The sequence below is a fragment of the Drosophila willistoni genome (genome assembly GCF_018902025.1).
Source record: "Drosophila willistoni isolate 14030-0811.24 chromosome XL unlocalized genomic scaffold, UCI_dwil_1.1 Seg142, whole genome shotgun sequence".
In the NCBI taxonomy this organism is placed as follows: Eukaryota; Metazoa; Arthropoda; class Insecta; order Diptera; family Drosophilidae; genus Drosophila; species Drosophila willistoni.
The window spans coordinates 4,413,308-4,434,631 of NW_025814053.1; the positions used below are offsets into that span (position 1 = coordinate 4,413,308).

At 34.8% G+C, this 21,324-nt stretch overlaps 1 protein-coding gene across 2 annotated transcripts in view; it reads left to right on the forward strand.

The window, feature by feature from the left end:
* LOC6652887 (broad-complex core protein isoforms 1/2/3/4/5) overlaps positions 1-21,324 on the forward strand; it is a 37,750-nt gene that overhangs the window by 4,006 nt on the left and 12,420 nt on the right. For both annotated transcript variants that reach the window (XM_023181372.2, XM_023181373.2), the window contains exons 2-6: positions 2,807-2,995; positions 3,064-3,520; positions 3,583-3,856; positions 3,925-4,070; positions 4,143-4,193. In XM_023181372.2, the coding sequence (XP_023037140.1) occupies positions 2,807-2,995; positions 3,064-3,520; positions 3,583-3,856; positions 3,925-4,070; positions 4,143-4,193 (1,117 nt within the window). The remainder of the gene's footprint in view (positions 1-2,806; positions 2,996-3,063; positions 3,521-3,582; positions 3,857-3,924; positions 4,071-4,142; positions 4,194-21,324) is intronic.

Consider the following 21,324-nt stretch of genomic DNA (forward strand, 5'->3'; position numbering starts at 1 on the left):
CCATAAGACATCCAGACAGAGCAAAGCGGGGAAAAAGTCATCATTTAATTTGTTAAAAAGGCCAACTAAATGCCTAGGACAAACAGCAAAATGCAATACAATACAAATTTGCCTTCTCTTACAGCAATCGACTCGCCCTCCCTCCCCCAACCACGCTTCATTTTCTTTTTTTAAGAAATAATTATATACCAAGAAATTAGTATACAAAATGTAAGAAAAGAAAAAACGACCGAAACTTTGTTGGCAATGCAACAATACAAAATGAAAAAGAACAGCAAAAAGGAAAAAAAAACAACTTTTTTTTTGTTGAAATTCAATTTGAAATACACAGCCAAGACAAAGCTGGAACATTGGCCTCTCAGGAGGGTGGTGGAAGGAGAGGGGTGCGCTACAGTGGACACTGGGGCACAAAGTGGACCAAGTCCAACAACAATAGAGGAGACAAAGAGAGAGAGAGAGAGGGAGAGAGGAGGGGGACTTGGGCGCCATCGCTGCTGCGCCTATGCATAAATATTTAATTAACTGCAGCGCATTATTTTAATTAGGTGTAAAAACTGCAAGAAAAAGAAAAGTAGGCAGCAGTCAGAGTCGGCAAACAAAATGGCAAAAAAAAAGAAAAACGCAACAGCAACGAAAATGGGAGTAAAACAACAACAAGTACAAGGGGGGGCATCGAAAGAGGAGAAAGAAAAGGGGGTTAATGCGAGTTGAAAAACAAAAATGAAAACAATATATATTTCTTTTTCTACTCTTATTGTCCCCCTCCAACTCCCCCCACCGCACCACCATCCGCTCCATCAGGCCATTCATGTAACTGTCAGTTGCAAAATTGCCACGCCTTGTTTTACAATTTGGCACCCACTTAAGTTGGCAAAGTGTTGCTCATTTAGAGAGGGCAGAGCAAGAGAGCAAACGGGAAGGGGGAGGTAGATGATGATGATGGAGACAATACAAGAGAAAGGCCAGAAGGCAACTGTACACTAAGCGCAGTTAACACTTAAGAAGCAGCAAGATAATTGCAACAAAAGGTGGCATAAATCTAAAATGAGACAGTTGCAACTCTCTGTCACTACTGTTTAGTGCCACAAACTAGGCAAATTTTACTTAAAAACTTTGATAAACAATATGCGAATTTAAAAAGTATATAGAATTCGAAATCTGTAAAAAATGTATAGAAAATGCCAACAAATTCTTACAGTAATGCACTTATTGACATCATTTACAATAAGCTAAATCAAGCTCTTAGTACAAGTAATTTTATAACTTAAATTTCATATGTAGGTACCTCATTTATGGTACTTGCCACTCTAAATATTTCAAGTATTCAATAAATTCCCATAAAACTTAATTAAGTACAAAGTAATTAAGTTTTTTAGTAAATTCAAGGTACTTTAAAGTTAATGGAAATACCAAGTTGTAATTATATTAGCTTAAAGCCCTTTTGCAAATATAACTAGTAATGATTTGAAGCCAATTGAAATATCAGTAGTAGTTATTTAAATAGTTAGTAGTTATTTTTAGTCTTTTCCATACAAACTTCTAGTACTGATTTATAGTTAAATTTCAAACGCAACTAAAAACAAGTATATAAAAGTTTGTGGGTTTCATATCTCCCATTAATGGTAATTTAGTATTTCATTTGTCCAAATCCTTTTCTACAGAATTGTGGCTAAAAGTAATTGGTTGACTTTCATCTATAGTCAGGCCGAAATAAATGATTGACTTTTGTTTTTGCAATTTTTGTTGTTATTTTTGGATTGCTCCACCTTTAGGTGATTTTGGTGCATATATGGATATATGTATATCTGTTTATATATGTATATGTAGTGATCGTGTGTGTGTGTTTTTTTTTTGTTGGCGTATTGACCTCAATTTCGCAATCTGTTATACGCAGACAACGGAGACGGAAAACGAAGGCGACGGCGACAATACACAACGCTAACTCAATTGCAAATATCCAGATGTGTTTCTTTGTGTGTCTGTGTGTATGTGTGTATATATAATGAAGTAAATAAGACAAACAGGATGAGATGTTGCAGCCAGCAATACAAAAAAAAAAAAATGAAAAAAAGAGACTCTGTGAGACGCTTGACCTAATTTCTAGCAGTAGCAGAAAGCAGCGCCCTTTGTTGGAGTTCCACTTGATAAGTGAAATTTACTGCATCGGCACAGATACACAAAATCCACACACACACACACACACACACATATGTAGATACAAATACACGCACACATGCGCATTAGTTGGTTGCCTATAAAACTGGAATGCGAATCCGAATGCGAATGCGAATGCGTTGATGGCCCTGAACAACAACTCTGTATGTATGCGTGTGTGTCTGTGGTGTGTGTGCCAAACGAGGGGGAACCTAAGGGAGAAGAAGGGGGGCCGGGGCTCTGCTACAGGGTGCAGTTGTAGTAGTAGGTAGATGTAAAGAAGAGAAAACAAAGCGAAAGCAACAAAAATAAACTGCATGACGCGTCCGAATGACAACTTCAAATCGCTCTACAGAGTTACAAAAACATACACACGACACATAAGTAGGTATATATGTGCATATATGCATATATATATGGATATATATATATTCTGTTGACATTTAAACGACAATTGAAGGTTGTCTGTGGCAGAGAGCGCAGCCAGCCATAATGATAATTGCTCGAACAAACAGAACATCAGAGTCTAATCATATAGGCAAACTTGAAAAATGAAAATGAAACTGAAACTGAAACTTGCACAATGCAAGTGCAATAAATGTGTTTGACTCTGTGACTCATTTCTTATTTCTTTTTTTTTTTGTTTTTGTAGAGCACACCCTGTAAACACCCTGTCATATTGCTGCAAGATGTCAATTTCATGGATCTGCATTCTCTAGTTGAGTTCATCTATCATGGCGAAGTGAATGTCCATCAAAAGTCATTGCAATCGTTTCTCAAGACAGCCGAAGTATTGAGAGTTTCGGGTCTAACACAACAACAGGCTGAGGATACGCATAGCGTAAGTATTTAAGATCGATTTGAGTTTTGAGAGTTACAAAATAATAAAATGGATCACATTTGCTGCAGCATTTGGCTCAAATACAGAATCTGGCCAATGCCAATGCCAGCGCCGCTGCCGTTGCTGCTGCCGCTGGTCTACGTGGCTCACATAATTCCCATCCACATCATGTATTGCACGATGATGGTGGCTCAACGCTATTTAGCAGCCGAACTGGTTCGGCCAATTCACCGCCACCACCGCCGCCACAAATGCACATTAATAACCAAATATTGAAACGTATGGCCATGATGCATCGCAGTAATACAGCAGCCGCCGCCGCTGAGGAGCAACAACAACAACAACAATCGCATGCATTGAAACGATTGCGTAGCTCCGATAATGGTCTACCATCGAGCAATCAAAATAGTCCCGATCTGCCATCATTGCATGCAAGAAGCGCCTCGCCCCAATTGACACCGGCCGATTTTAGTACGATCAAGCACCACAATAATAATAATACACCGCCGCTCAAGGAAGAGAAACGTAAGTCTAATCAACTCTTAAAAAATGAAAAATGAATGAAATTGAAAATGGTTTTGCTTTAGGAAATGGACCCACTGGCAATGGTAATGGCAACACTGGCAACTCTGGCTCAGCCAATGGCAATGGCAATGGCATCTCGATTAGCGATAAACTTGGCAGTCTGACACCATCACCGTTGGCCCGTGCCGCCGGTGCCGAAGATGTTAAATCCGAGCCAATGGAATTGGTTTGCTCCAACAATAATGCAAATGCCAATGATGAGCATAGTAATGATTCAACCGGTGAACACGATGCCAATCGTTCCAGCAGCGGAGATGGCGGCAAGGGTTCGCTAAGGTTAGTTAGTTTCCCTTTGATATCCGAAATGATATAGAAGTATTCTAATATATATATATGGTTTTTAGCTCTGGCAACGATGATCAGGAAATTGGCGATAGTCTAACCTCACATCATGCCGCCCAGCCGTTTATAATGTCGCCAGCTGAGAATAAAATGTTTCAGGCAGCCGCCTTTAACTTCCCCATTGGCAATCTCGAACATCCTCTGCTCAGTAAGTACAGAATAGTCAATAAATAGTCCTTGCCCATGCCTAATCGAATCGATTCTATTTCCGTCTATTTAGGTCTCAACTCGCAATTGCAGCAATCCGGTGATCTGGCCGTCTCTCCACAAGGTGAGTCCAAGCTTTTTCCCTCTTTCTATGAACAAAAATTTATATTTACTCCTATTTTATTTCGCTCTATTTGCGCTCAAAAGCTCATTATTACATTTTTTACATCAAATGCAAAAATACCAAATATAAAAAAAAATCAAAAAAAAAAAAAAAACCAACCCTTCTCTCCCCTTCCCCTCGAAAAAAGAAGAAAAAAAAAATAAAATAATAAAAAAAAAGCAAAAAAGTCTATAAGAAAAGAAAAAAAAAGGAAGAAGAAAAATTCAAAATCGTTTTTACAACTTGTATAATTTTGGTTTTTTTTTTCAAATCGATTTTAAAATTCATTTTTTTTTTTTTGTTTTCTTACTCACTTTACTACACACACACACCAAACACACCAAACACATACATGCATACATTGATACCCATATGCATATGTATGTATTTGTGTGTCCCAATTACAATTTGATTTAACTTTTGATTTATTTACCTAAAAGAAAAGAAAAGAAATAGAAAACAAAAAACTAAGGCCTAGGGCCAAAAAAAAAAGAAGAAAAAAAAAACCTCAATTGATTTTTTTTTTTTTAAGCTTTTGGGCCAAGACACACCTGCAGAATCGAAACACAAAAGAATATGAAAAGATTAATTTAATTAATTGAATTCACTTTGTAATTATTTTTTTTCCAAATATTTCGTTCAAGTTCAAATCGTAAATCATTAGAGAAAAAAAAACGAATTATTATTTTTTTTTTTTTCGTTTTATTTATAGCATATAAATTTCTTTCTTGTTTGATTGTTTCGATGGTAAATAATTTATAATTTCTTTCGGTCAACATGTAAAAATAACAAAAAAAAAACCAAAAAAAATAAGAAAAGAAAAAGAAAAGAAAAGAAATTCCCCTCACAAATAATTATAAAACTACAAAAAAAAAGAAAAAAAAAATATTATGTATAACAAAACGCCATGCTGATGATATTTTTCTATTCTGATGTTGATGAAAAAAATTGATCAAGATATGTTGATTGATGATGAAGAAGAAGAAGAAGAGTACACATTTGCTTTAGTTTTCAGAAAGAAAAATAGTTGCCCAATTGAAACTTCCCGCCCCCCCAAAAACCACCACCCCCCTCATTACCCTAACCACCTCAACCTCACAAGAATCCTTAGCAAAACCAAAAACTCTGAAAGAAATATATACAAAGCAAATTCGTAAAAAAAAATAAACACCAAAAAACATTAATAATAGAAAATAGGACAGCATCAGAAATCAACATGATTAACTAATTAGGTGAACTTAATGAACTTTAGTTGGAATTTGTCTACAAATAATGCAAATTATTTCTGGCAGAGTCTCTCTCAAAAAAAATATAGCATAGTTTTTAGGGCAAATGCTAATTGATGCAAGGGAAACTAACAGAGAATATTTTTATTAAAAAATTGTGAAAATTTGTGAAAAATAGTAAAAAAAAAAATAGTGTTTCATATCCATATCTGTCTGTCTGTATATTTTCCAAGCTAAATTCAAAAATACTTTTCAAAAAAATACAAAAATGTTAGCAACCAAAATTAAGCAGCGAAAGAAAAGGAGCTAAAAACATAAATTTAAATAAATATATAATTGGATTTCTTATGATTCAAACAATATAAATCCATTTTCAAGGCATTTCAATATTTTATTTTGAGAAAAAGGGTATATAAGATTCGTTCTAAAGTTGTTTTCTTTTGTAATTTGTGCTGCAACAATTGATTTCAGTATTCTTTTTTGTTCGTATGTCGTATTTTCTATGTCTATGTAATTGATATTGTTATGCTGCGGTTAGGCCGCAACAATTTTGATCCTTCTCCACCCACCCAACCACCTAACCACCGCCCCACCGCATCCTAAACAAAATGCAGGCGGCAACAGACATTTGCCCAGCGGCTTTGCGGTTTTTTTTTTGGTGTGTTTTTGTTTTTTTTTTGTGTGGTTTTTGTATATTTTTGTTAGTTTATTAATGGTTTTTTTTGTTTTTGGTTTAGAACTGAGAATTTGTTTTGTATTTTCTTTCATTTTTTTGTTTTTTAAATTGAAATCGAAAGCCCACAAATTAGGAGAAACTTATGAAAATAAAAAAAAATATGCAAAATATATAAATTTTCCTTGTATGTATTTGTAATATTTCATTTATTTATTTGCCTTGTTGCTGCCTCGCGCCAAAAATTCGCCTAACGCCTTACCCCCCGCCCAGCCCATGAACGTCTACCACCTCCCTCCAGCTCTAGCTAGCTTGCTCCGCGTCATTTCTCCCGCCCCCCTCCCCCCCCCCTCAAACGCTCTCTGTTTTTTTTGTTTGTTTTCGTTTATTTTTGTGTGTGCTAATTTTATATTTGTAATAAACAAAAAAAAAAAGAAAAAGAATGGCTAAGTCTAACCCCCACCTAAACACACCTATACACACACACACACACACACACACACAAACAGAGCAAAATTTCGAAATTTTTAAATACATAATGTTTCAAATGTATGCAAATACTTTTTGCCTCACTGTGTGTGAGATTAAATTTATCTTTGATTTTGAAACTATTTTAGCTATTCAAAATGTTTCATTCAATACCTTGTGTGTGTGTGTGTATTTTTACTTTCTGTCCGCCTTTGTGCTAATAATTCTGTGTGTGTGTGTGTTTCTTTAATTTGCTTAATATCATTTTTATTAGTACTAATTCCAAATTTTGTCAAACATTTCCTTGATGCATTTGTGTGTTTGTGTTGATTTGAAATTTCGTTAAAAACCTTTTACTTTCACCCAATCAATGCGGCGGCCTTCCAATCACCAGCAACTCTCAGGGACGACCAACCGATTAAAGTTTTCATTTTGTTCCCCCCCCAAATCAAAAATCTTACAAAACAAATCCAAAAACTAAAAACTTAACTCTAAAAGTCAAACAGACAAATGAACTGAACAAAATTTGTTAATGTGCATTTGACCCATAAAATTATATATATATATATTTGTTATACATAAATACATATATCCATAAATGTATATGTTGAAATTTTCTAAAAATTTTTATATTTTTTTTGTGTTTTATTTGATCTTTTTGTTTTGTACCCAAAAGGAGTTTTGACTTCATTTGTTTTCCCTCCCCCTGAATACCCCCACAAATCTCTTGACTTAATGAACAAATTGTAGATTATATTAGTAGGACAAAACCTTAAAAGATGATAAACAAAGCAAACAATTCAAATGAATTGTTTGTTGTTAATTAATTCTTTTACGTTTTGTTTTCTGAAATGAATATACAAATTTCTTTTTGTTTCATTTGTGTGCAAAATTTTGTAAGAACAACACACACACACACACACCCATACACAGACACACAGAGAGAAGACGAATCAAATAAGGCCCGCCCCCTTTTCCACCTACATCTCCTCCCTCCCCCCATTATGAGCCCCCCCCCCCTTCTTTCAGTTTGTCGTGACCCTTGAAAATTGAATGAAACTTGCAAGAAAATAAAATTTAAACAGCACAGAAAAAAAATAAAAATTGGCATTTGTATACATAAAATTATAAAAAAGAAAAAAAAAACTATTATACATACATACAAAACATACATACATACATACATACCCTTACATAAAATACATATATGTAAGCAAAAGATTATCAACAACAACAACAACAACAAAACAAAATTCAAACAAAATGAACTGTGAAACGCGTGAAATATTACACATACTCTACATACATCCTCTCTCTCTCTCACACACACACTCACTCACTCTCTATCTCTCTCTCGCTCTGTCTCTCTCTCTCTCTACCTCTCACTCACTTTGTCGCTCGCGAGATTTGCGGCAAATTGAAGCGAAATCAAAACAAAAAAAAAAAACAGAAAAACCAACCCAAAAACCCAACAAAAAGCACAAACGCCCACCATGTCCACGCCTACACAGAAACGTACATACAATAAGCCACTACACACTCACACACGCGCACACATACACAAAGGTCTTGGCCACACACACACACACTTACGCATATAGAGAAAACTGAAACACACAAATCAAATCAAAATGAAATCAATTGAAAAAGACGAGAAGGCGCTCTTAGAACACAATACATCATAACTAATAAGTTTACTCACACACTCACAACACTCGCCCACACACCCACACACACTATCACACACCACACATACATACATACACACATACAATCTATCAATTCTATTTGCTCGAATATTAACCCCTTTTTTTATAATGCTAACTATTATGAAAATATTCTCTGTGTTTTTTCGTAAATTTTTTTTTTAATTTGTATTTTTTTTTTTATTAAACTACTGCTAATACAATTAATGCTACGCCCCCCCCCCCCCCAAAAAAAAAAAAAAAACAAAACCAACCCCCAACCCACCACACCCTCCACTAGCCTCTCACCAACCTTCAGAGAAAAAAAAAATAAAAAGAAAAAAACAAAAAACAGTATAAAAAATTCTTTACAAATTACCTTAAGCAAAATTATTCCTTTTTTTAGACATAAGAAAAATTTAAGCTTTACAACAAACAACAACAACAAATACAACAAACACAACAAACAACAAAAATAATAAGAAAACTTGAATAAGGCCTTAAAAAAATTACAATTTTTTTTTTTGCTTCTCGCTCTATATCCTCAACACACACACACACACAGAGACAAAGACACACACACAAACACAAACTAAACTAAACCAAACTAAACGTTTTTCCAAGAACATAGAAAAGAACACACACACACACACACACACACACACACAAAGACACTGATATATATATATATACAATTGGCTTAATTTTAAGTTGATGTAATTGGTAAAAAAAAACAAAAACAAACTGTACAATTGTAAATTGTGGTCAAGAAGTTGATTTAAGTTATATTGTAAGCACACACGAAGAAACAACATTTTTTTCTGAATTGAACAACAATAATTATAGCATACTTATGTGGGCCATGCAAAACAAAAGTGAAACAAACAATAAAAAAACAAAAACGGCTAAATTGGCTTTACAACATCTTGAATTGGTTACAAAACAAAACTAAAAACTTTACTCCCCCCCCCCCCCCCACACACACACTCACACCCCCCTACCCAACCACCGCCCACACAAACGCACGGACAAACACACACAAATTGTCTTAATAAATATTAATAAAAAAACCAACCAAAAAACAAAAAAGCGGAAACAAACCAAAAACTATTAATTTGTATATTATATCTTAAGTGGATAAAAATTACTGAAATAATTAACAAAAACGAAAAGTGAAACTAAATTTTTGAATTCCAAACAAATTCCCTTCTAAAACCAAACCTTTTCCCCCCTCCCCCTAGAATACACAGACACACACACACACACACACAAACCCCTCTCCAATGACAAATTGTAAAAATCAAGAGGTGTAGCAAAAAGTAATGGTCAGGGTTATATATAAATCTAAATATATATATATATAAATTACACACGAACAAACAAACAAAAAGGTACACAGAATACACACAGAGAGACACAACAACAACAACAACAACAATTGCTATAAATTTGCTATAAATTTACAAATTACAATTATTATAATTATGGTGATGGTGTTTTTTTTGTACACAAAAACCCGTACACACACAAACACACACACACAACAACAACAACAACTACAAGAAAACCAAACCCAAAAAGAAAAACCAAACAAAAACAGACTCTCTCACACACACACACACACACACAAACAAACACTCAGGCACACACACACACACACACTTGGCTATATTTACTTCTTCCCAAGACGACCCCCACACCACCACCACCAGCAACCAACCCCCCCTCTTCTCTCCAAACACTACCACACAATCCGAAAGAAAAAAACAAACAAAGGAAAGAAAAAAGATGCGAAATATAAAAATGATCATTTTTTTTTTACAAGATTGATTAACGGTAGCGTGTGTTATAGATCACTCACACATACACACCCATATATGCGAATGCGTGTGTGTGTGTGTGTGTGTGCGTGTGTGAGAGACTTGGAGAGAAAAACGAAACATTGAAAGGAGGTAAAAGGTTTTTTTTTTTTTAATTTTCTTTATTTTTTTTTGCCAGAACAACAATCAAAAAAGAAATAAATTTTGCTTAGCAACGAAACAAACAATTTATAGTTTACCCCTCCCCTCACTCCCAATCCCCAGTAATACAGTAAAAATTTTTGAATTATTTTGGAAAATATTTTTTCAAGACATTCTCCTTGCTCTCTCTCTCACTCTCTCTCTCTCTCTCCTTTGCCCAACAACTATTTGCACCAAAAAGGAAACTATATTTTTGTTCACATAATAAACTTATGTAAACCGCACTCCACCACCCACCACCCTCCTCCCAACCCCAAAGAATACCACTAAAGTTTGAGCTAAGTCAAAAAACAAAAAAGATTTCTTAGGAAAATTAATATACACAAAATTTTTAGAGTACCACAACAAAAGCAAAAAAATAAAACCGAAAAACAAACAACCAAAAAAAAAAAAAATATCACAGAATATAAATAAATCCAAAGTTAAATGAAATTCCACACACACTTTCAAAAATACTTATATAAGAGAACAAAAAAAAAATAAAATTAAAGCAAAAAAGAAACCAAAAAATATATATATATAAATATACCCAAATATATTTGATGCAAAAAATGAAGCTAAAAACCGAAATTCGATTCAAAATTATCAAAAATATAAAAAAACAAAAAAAACTCGTTGTCCTTGGGCTAATGCGACGTTTTCTGACTTTCTTCCCCAACTTGTCGTCAGGTAAACTGACGACAAATGCAACAACTACTATAAACATCAACAACAACAACTATTACTCTCTACAAACAAACAACAACAACAACAACTACTACTCAACAACAACAACAACCAATACAACCACAACAACAACTACTACTACAACAACAACAACAACAACAACAACAGCTATCACAAACTCCCCAAGCATCTGTGGCCTTAATCTCTCCACATTCGCAGCCAATTGCAACAACAATATAACAACAGCTGGCAGCAATGGTGGCCTCTCAGTACTTTTACCGCAACAGCACAACAACAACAACAACAACAACGGCAACAGCAACAACAGTCAATTGCATGCGAACAACAACAACAACAATAATAGCAGTAGCAACAACAACAGCAGCAGCAGCAGCAGCAACATCAACAACAATAATAACAACAGCAGCAATAGCAACAACAACAACATAAGCAGCAACAACAACAACAACAATCAAACACCAAATGGCATACTAACATGCAGCACACCAACAAGAAATTCAGCAACTGCAACCGCCCAACAACAAATGTTTGCCGCCGTCATGACTCACATGGCAGCAGCAACAGCATCAGCAGCAAATGCAGCAGCAGCCAGTGGCAGTGGCAACGTCGGCGTCGGTAGCGGTGGCAATAGTAGTCCTCTAAACAATACAACAACTGGCAGTGGCAGTGGCAGTGGCATTCTAAATGCATCTGGCACTGGAATTGTTGGTAATAGCATACAGAATGCCACAAGCGGTGGCGATGATTTCCGTTGCAATCCATGCAACAAGAATCTATCATCATTGACACGATTGAAGCGCCATATACAGAACGTGCATATGCGTCCCACCAAGGAGCCGGTGTGCAATATCTGCAAGCGAGTGTACAGCTCATTGAACAGTCTACGCAATCACAAGAGTATCTATCATCGGAATTTGAAGCAGCCCAAACAGGAGCCAAATTCACCGCAGCCACAATCTGCTGGTTACAATCATCAGCAGCAGCATCAGCAATTGAATCATCATTCGTTCTCATAGGGTTTCATGTATTTTGACTATCAGCAATTGCCTTTGCCACCTCCGCCACCGCCTCCGTCGTTGCCGTTGCCGCCAATGATGCCGCCTGGAATGGAAAGGAGCATGCAGATTTGATATTAGAATTGTTTGTTAAGTTTGAAAATGAAAGATTTAAAAAACAAAAACAAAGAAATTATATAAGAAAATGAGAGGACAAATGGTGCTTGAAACAAAAAAAAAAACAACAACAAAAACCCTCACAAAAATGAAAAGAGAGGGATAAATGAAAAATGATCTAAAAGAAAAAACTGAAACATAAAAATTGCAAATGATATAAGAAACATTTTTTTTAGGCTAGGCCTTAAATTTAGAAAATGCCTTTTATTGTAATTTAAGTATATATACACACACACACACACACACACACACACATACAGAGACACAAACTGAGACACACACACACACACACACACCAGGATACAAAGTTTATACTTTTATTGAATTCATTTAGAAATTAAACATTAAGTCAAAATAATCCATATTATCCTCATAATCCAAACACCCCCCACCACCAGCACCACCCCCCCTTGAGAACCTTAAGCCCAACATCCGCAGACAAACAGTCACTTTTTATTATATATTATTTTCATTATTTTATTCATTTTGTTAAATTTTAATATATGTATATTTTTTTTTAATGCCTTATTACAGCTCTCTAAGGAATTTTTAACACATTATAATAATAATAATTTTCTTTCGACTAATTCCAAGCTAAAACATAAAACAAAATTGAAAATTGAGTCTAATAACGCGTTAATCAGATTTTCCATCACGCAAACATTATTTCCGTTTTACATTTCAATTCCAATTCGTTTCAAAAATGTTTGCGTAAATTTAGTAAAATCGGAACAGACTGTGTGTTCCATTGCCACATTATTCGTTGAGTTTCAAAACCAATTCGTTTCAGAAATGTTTGATTAAATTTAGTAAAAACAGAACATTGCCACTTTATTCGCAGAGTTTCTATTCCAATTCGTTTCAGAAATGTTTGATTAAATTTAGTTAAAACGAAACAGACTGTGTGTTCCATTTCACATAATTTCCCGAGTTTCAGTTCGAATTCGTTTCAGAAATGTTTGTTTAATTTAGTAAAATTGGAACATACTGTGTGTCCCACATCCCACTTTATTCGCCGAGTTTGGTCAAGTATTCCCATGTTCCGCGTTCCATTTCATTGCATTCCCGGGGATGTATTTCGTCGTTCCGCGTTACATTTCATTGCATTCCCGGGGATGTATTTCGATTGAGCTGTAATAAATTGGCAATTGGTTTCATTATTTTTAGTATTTGTTAAGTTTTCTTCTTCTAATGCACTTACCAACACACACACACACACCCACATGATCGATCACATGTTTGATGAAAGCCTTACATATTCATTGTATTAGGAATATAAAAAAACAACTATCTAAAAAAAAAACAACAAATAAAACGTATTCCTTCTTTTTAAATTGCTTAAAAATACAACAAAGAAAAAAAAGCGAACAGTAAATGGTAGTGAATTCTTCAAAATGGCTTTAATTAAATAAAATTTAAAAATATATATACCTAAATAAATGTAGCAGAAGATGATGATGATAATAATAATAAATAGGAGACTCACTCTCACACACACACACACACACACACACACACACACACACATACCATATACACATCTCTTCCTAACAATCACGCACTCTCTTTTTGCCTCTTTATCTCTCTTTCTCAGTCCCACACTTTCCCTTTGAAATTAAGACCAAGATACAGTGTTTTTTTTTATATATATATATATATACAATTTACCTAACCTACATACATACTAGATATATATATACATATATATATTAGTGTTAATGATGAAATCGCGAGCGACCGACCGAACGACCGACCAATTGCAAAAAAGAAATATAAAAAATTACAATATAGTTTTAGAGTCTAAGTTAAAAATGAGAAGAAGAAGAAAAAAACACAAAAACTTATATAAGTAGTACCCGCACACACACACACCTACCCATACAATTAGAAACACACACACACACACACATACAAACCAACTTATTTAAATCTAAGCAACAGAAAAGTGTGCATGTGTGTGTGTTTGTTTTACTTCATATAAATAAATATAAATATATATATATTTTTTTTTACTATATTAAAATATACACACACATACATACATATATATACATATATATATACAGATATTTATAATAAGTCTATAGTTTTGTAAGATGTTGAAAGAGAATAAGAAGAATGTTGAACCGGATACTGTTTTTTCTTTTTTTTTTTGTCATAATTTTTAAAAGAAAATGAAGGATTGGATGAATTATATAAAACTGTGTTCGTTAAATTTTAGATTATAGTGACACGCACATACATACAAACAAACACCAAACACACCCATACATACATACATACATACATACACACATTCTAATATGGAAAAACGAAATAAAAACAAAGAGAAATACATATACATATATATATATATATAGATATATACATAAATATTTTATTTTTATTTGACAGAAACAGAAAAGAAAGAAGAAGAAGAAAGAAAATAAGTTAAGACAAATTGCAGAGATACATATATAAACATGTCATCATCTGTCTCACTCTCTATCTTTCTCTCTCTCAATCTCTCTCTCTCACTCTAACTAATTGTCAATCATTACATTACATCACACATCATATTTCATCTCATCATCATCATTTAACTCTCACATAAAATCTAAAATAATTTAACAATATTGAAACTCATTAAAAATTGTTAGAAAATCCTTTTCCCACTTTCACCATCTCTCTCTCTCTCTCTCTCCCTTAACTCTTCTAATTATTTTTTTGTTGGGCTTATTTGTCGTTTTTTTTTTTGGTAAACTATTATCAGTTTGATATGATTTATGAATGATGTGTTGTGTGTCTGTCTCATGTTTGTTCAATGTGTGCAAAGGCCTACAGACAACAGACAACAACAACAACTACAAGAACAACAATAACAACAACAACAAGAACAACAGTAACAAAAAGAAAAAGAGAAACAAAAAAGGAAAACAAAATTCTTTCATATCTCTTTGTAAACTTCTTTTTCTGTTTTACTTGTTTTGCTTTTCTTAAAAACGTTTTTAATTTGACCCCCCCCTACCAAAAACAAAAAACAATCCATTCCCTATGCTGCCCCCCTCCCCGCCCCCACCAACCTCTCTTTGCCCTTGCTCTTTGTGCTGTCCCTTTTGAAGCAGACAATTTTGTTGTAGCAAAAAAACCGAAATGAAGAGCAAACGAGCAGATGAATTAGTGTGTGTCGCATATAATTTACATTTAAGTACAAACAATTACAACTAATACTAATCCCTACACCCTACTCCTCCTACCACCACCCCCTTACCACCCCTCTACCACCACCCTACCGCCCCCTCGCCAAGGCTAGGCAAAAAGTCAAATCAAAATTTCAGAATATTTTGCTCTTGCCTTCCTGCCAATTGTGTTAAGTATATATAAATATTAAACAATTACAAATGGGAAAAAAACAACAAACAAAGTTCTATTTCAAAAACTAAAAAAAAAAGATTGTGTGTAAAAATTGTAATCCTCTCCTCCTACTCCTCCAACTCATCCAATTGCTATCCATCTCACCTCCAAGCGCACGTTTTTATACTAGCACAAACAACAACAACATTTCCCCCCTCTCTCTCTGTCACTTTCTCTCTATCCCTCCTTACCGCCTCCGCCCTGCCCTCTACAAAAAAAAAAAAAAAAAAAAGCCATTCGCGTCACACAGGCAACGCGGTGCTGCGTTTGAGTTTTTTTTTCTGAAAAAAAGAGACACTAGTGACATTAGGAAAAAATAAAAAAAAAAAAATTACGCGTACTTGTAAAATAATTACAAAAAAAAAAAAAAAAAAAAACAAAAATAACTAAAAAAAAAACAAGTACCAAAAAAAATTTAAATAATACTAAAAAAAAACACAAATCAATCAGGCCAAACATGTTTCAAAATTTTGCAAAAAAAAAGAACAAATTTTAAGATTTAATTGGTTTTTCAACTTTTCAAAAACAACAAACGAAATGAACTTCGTACAATAAATTTATTTTATTGCACAAAACACAAAAAAAAAAGAACTTATATACTGGTTTTTTTTTTATACTTAAATTAACCCAAAGTAAAAAAAAAAATTTCAAACCAGAAAGATAATTTTCATTTTTGACTGCTCAAGTCAGTTAAAAAATAATAAAAAAAAAAAAAAACAAAAACATTTTTCTATTTTGCACCAAAGAAATTTTTTTCTGTTTGGCAATTAATTGCCACAAAAATTTTGTGCAAGCAACAACAAAAAAAATGTCGTCTTTCCTTTTTTTTAATAAACCAAACAAACAAAAAACAAAGAAAAAAAGCAACAACAACAATATCTTCTTCCAAAATTAACCCAAAAAAAAAAAAATCATTAGACAGCGAACAAACAAAAATAACATTGAGAATTTAGACATACGAAAACAACAAACATAAATGTTTTATTAATATTTTGTTTCCCTTCTAATTGACCACAAAACAACAAAAACAACAAAAAAAAAAACCAATCCCGCAAAAGCAAAACCAAATTAGGAACCAAAAAAAAAAAATTCAAAATTCGAAAAACCAACTAAACACAAAGAAAAAGAAAACCATTTAAATTTGAGTATGAGAAAATGAAAATGATGGAAAAAATGAAAAATCAGCAGCGTTTTTTTATATACCTTGAATTTTTACCATACACATCTAATTTTTCCAAAAAAGAAAAGTAAACCAATTTAATGTTAGCAGCAAATTTGCATTGTTTTGAGCCTGGATTTGTTAGTGTTATAAACTAAAAGCAAAATTAAACAAATACGAACAACAAACAAACAAAACAAAACAAAAACAAAACAAACAGAACAAAATTTAAATGACAACCAAGACACAAACCTCACAAGACAATTACATTTACCCAAGACACAAACCGCAAGCAACAGACATTGCTGTGCTTAGCAGAGACACGAACCACTTACAACGCCCACGCACAAAAATACACACAGACAGACACACACACACACACACACACATATAAAACGAAACGCAACAACAACAACAACAGAACAACAATAAAAAATCAAAAACAAATTAAACAATAAAAACAAAAAAAAAAAAAAATTAAATAAAATAAAAACCAAACAAGAAAAAAATAGTCAAATATACAGAAAAGTCACTATTGTCTCTTTTTTTCTTCTCTTCCTATATGACCGTATAGGTGGCAGCACCGGCAGCCTACTTGGCGGCGTCATAGTTGGTGCAAGTGGCAATCCTAGTAATAGCAATAGTAGCAACAACAACAACAACAACAACAACAACAACCACAACAACAATCAACAACCTCAACAAGTAGAACGTTCACCACAACACCACCACCACCACCAACAACAACAACATCATTCCACACCACATAATAATAACAACAACAACAACAACCAGAACCAGAACCAGAACCAGAACCCGCAGCAACAATCAAGCGCCGCCACCATCAAATCGAATGATCATCTACATTTAAGCAGCAGCGAACGCAGTCTATCCCGTTCATCACAATGTGCCGGAGATATGATAACCACACCCACACCCTCACCCACCTCACATGCTGCCTACCATAAGAGATCAAACGATCGCGAACGTGAACGCGAACGCGAAAGGGAACGTGAATTGGATAGAGAGCGAGATCATGAGATGGAACATGGTAGTGGACCATCGGATACACCACCGCAGCAACAGCATCATTCACAGCAGCAGCAACACTCGCAGCAGCAACAACATTCACTCACTGTGGGTCCACCACCGCCGCCACCACCGCATTTTGGCCAACATCCGTTGTCGTTGCTACCCAGCCATCATAAGTTGCATGCCCATGCCCATGAGTTGTCAGCGGCGGCAGCAGCAGCAGCCGCTGCCCATCATGCCCATGCCTTGGCACGTGCCGCCTCACCGCTAGAACATCATCATTTGCTCCATCATCGTCGTGCCTCGCTATCGCCATCGACGGGAGTCTCTAGTGTGGCCGGCGGCGGCGGTGGCCGTGGGTCGGTCGGCTCATCCCGGGCCAGCGAAGTGGCCCAGGCGAACCGTTTGCTCTTGCCCTTACCCCTGAATGCCTGCCATCGTTGTGATGTATGCGGTAAATTGCTAAGCACCAAATTGACCCTCAAGCGGCATAAGGAGCAACAACATCTGCAACCGCTGAACAATGCCGTCTGCAATCTCTGTCACAAGGTATTCCGAACACTCAATTCGCTAAACAATCACAAGAGTATCTATCATCGGCGGCAGAAGAATCATCATTCGTATTTCCATCATGGAGCCGGGGTCAATGTCAATGTGGGTGGTGTTGTCGGGCAGGCGGGTAGTCCGGGCAGTCGTTTGCATCAGTCGTTGAGTTCGTTTAGTGCTGCTGCTGGTAATAGTGTTGGCGGCGGTGGGGCCAATGGCAATGCTGTGGCAGCGGCAGCTGCAGCAGCTGCTGCCGCCGCTGAGTTATTGCTCTCACCAATTGTGGGGGCAGCCGCTGTGGCGGGGGGTACGGCCAGTTCGACATTACAATTGGCGGCAGCACACCAACAGCAGCAGCAGCAACAGCAGCAACAACAGCAACATCATCAACAGCAGCAGCAGCAGCAGCAACAGCAACAATCATCCTCGGGCATGGTTAAACCGTGCATTGATTTCTTATAAGATCAGCATCAATTATTGCAGCAGCTGTTCCATGTTGCATTGAACAACTCGGCGGCAGCTGCTGCAGCGGCAGCAGCAACAGCAAGAGGAGCATCTGAATCTCCATTGGCTGCAGCAGCGGCAGCGGCAGCGGCTGCTGGTGGTGGTGGTGGTGGCGGTGGTATTGGTGGTGTTGGTATTAGTGGTGCTGATAGGGTGGTTGGTGGCGAATATACACCCACTGTGGATCTCACACAAATGGAACAGGCAGCTGGAGTAGCTGGCTCTGGAGTAGCTGGCTCTGGAGTTGGTGGTTCGGGACTTTATAGCCATCATTTGCCGCCACATTTACAAGCTCATACTCTAGCTCATACACATCCGCATTCACATCCGCATTCACATTTACATCCGCATTCGCATTCGCATCATCATCCATATGAACGTATGAATTTATTAGACCAATAAGCGTAGCGCAAAAAAGTATGCTATTCAAAATTTGTTTGTATGAAATGAGCTAGAAACTCTCTCACACACACACACACACATACAGAAGACACGAACACACAAATCCTTGAACGATTTATTAGCCATGTTGACCATGCATATATATATATATATAACTATATATGTAGATGTATATATTTTGGATCTCAACCTAGCGAAAAATTCGAAGACTTTTTCGGCAAAAAAAGAAATAAAATGAAAAATAACAAAAAACAAAAAAAAAAACATTTTTAGGCAAATGGAAAAACTGTGATTTTTTACAAAACTTGATTATAAAAACAAAATGAAAAAAAAAAATTAAAAATAAAAGAAATGAAAACAAAAAGTCTTTTACATATGTATATATATGTATAAAAAAAAATACAAAAAATAAAGAAAAATGGCGCATGAATCTGAGAAGGATTTACTATATATACATATATATATATCTACATACGATTATTTGTATATATATATATGTATATACACACACATACACACTTTAAATGTAAGAAACATAAGTGAAAAAAGGAAACAATTTTTTTTTTTACGGCAAAGCCAAATGATAAGAATAAAAAAATTATAAAGAAAGTTTGTCGATTAGTGGAAATGGATAGAAGACTGTTATTCACATACCCCTTTGAGTATTATCTAACCTAAACCTCCCCTCCCCCAACCCCCTCCGCCCCCCTTACCCACTTTCAAAAGAAACACACACACACACACACAAATACATTATGAAATTTGATTCATGATTGAGACAAACGACGATGAAAATATGAAATATGAATTGATTGTGCAATTTGCTATATATCTATATGTTTAAGATATCAGATATATGTATACACATATGTATGTATATGTATATGATACCCCTCCCTAATGTGGAGAGAAAACCCAACTAAACTATTCATAAATGATATATAAGATATTCATTTAATGAGTAGGAAAAACCACTAAAAAGAAAAAAACAAAACAAAATAAGAATGACTCAATGTGTAAAAAAAAACTAAAAATACATTTTTTTAAACTTAAGAACTATATAAATATATATATATATATTTATGTATATGTATATGTATCTGTATGTGTATATATGCATACCATACGCAAGTGTGTGTGTAATTTTTTTTTTTTTTTATTACTAATTTTAATGCACTCGCATAGATATGACTATGACTCAGCATAAAGCATAAGCATAAATCAATGTTTTTTTTGTTGTTTTTTACCTACTTTTTTTTGTGGACAATGAAGAAATGAGGACAAAGGAGGAAACAAATGAAGAGAAATGAAGCAGAAGCAGCAGTAAGGAAATGCAACATTAACTTAATTTTCATTGCTCAATTTAGTTTGGTTCAAATTGTGAAAAAAACAAAACAAATTCTAATTCTCGATTTCCTTTGCCTGATTGAGCGCAGCTGGTGAAATGTTTGTTTATAAAAAGGGGGGGACAAGAACTGATAGATTTTTAGGCAAAAAGCAAACAAAATTCGAAGAAAATAAACAATTTAATTGTTATTTATGCATATATATATATATTAATTAATTTGTCTAAAGCAATAACTGATCTAAATATATATACTTATATTTATGTATATCTGCATAATTCCCTGCAACAAAAAACCAAGAGCAAAACAGAACGACACGAAGAGCATTTAATGATTGGCTTGGGAAAAAAAAAAATAATTGTAATGTATAATCAAAATTTTTTCGTTTAGTCCTTTTTTATTTTTTAAATATATAAATTATATAAGGGCAAATGCTTTTCTTTCCAGTTCAAGACTGAAAAACTTTTGAAGTAGAAAGTAGAAAGAGAAAAAAGAGAGAGGGAGGAAATAAAACACCAATTGTGTGCAATTTTTGTTGAAATATAAACAGTGAGGGGAGGGAGGGAGGAGGGCCAGTTTTACCAATTTCCAAATTCCTATATTCAATTCAGTTAAGCGCCAAGTGTAGTTAACTTTCTCTTTACAATTGTGGAATTGGCGCCCTCCCCACCAACAAATAGTAAACAACAACAAAGAAAAACAAACAAACAAACGAATGAATGATAATGAGAAACAAGAATGAAGATGAAAGAGGAGACTTTTGATGAGGGAGATTCGG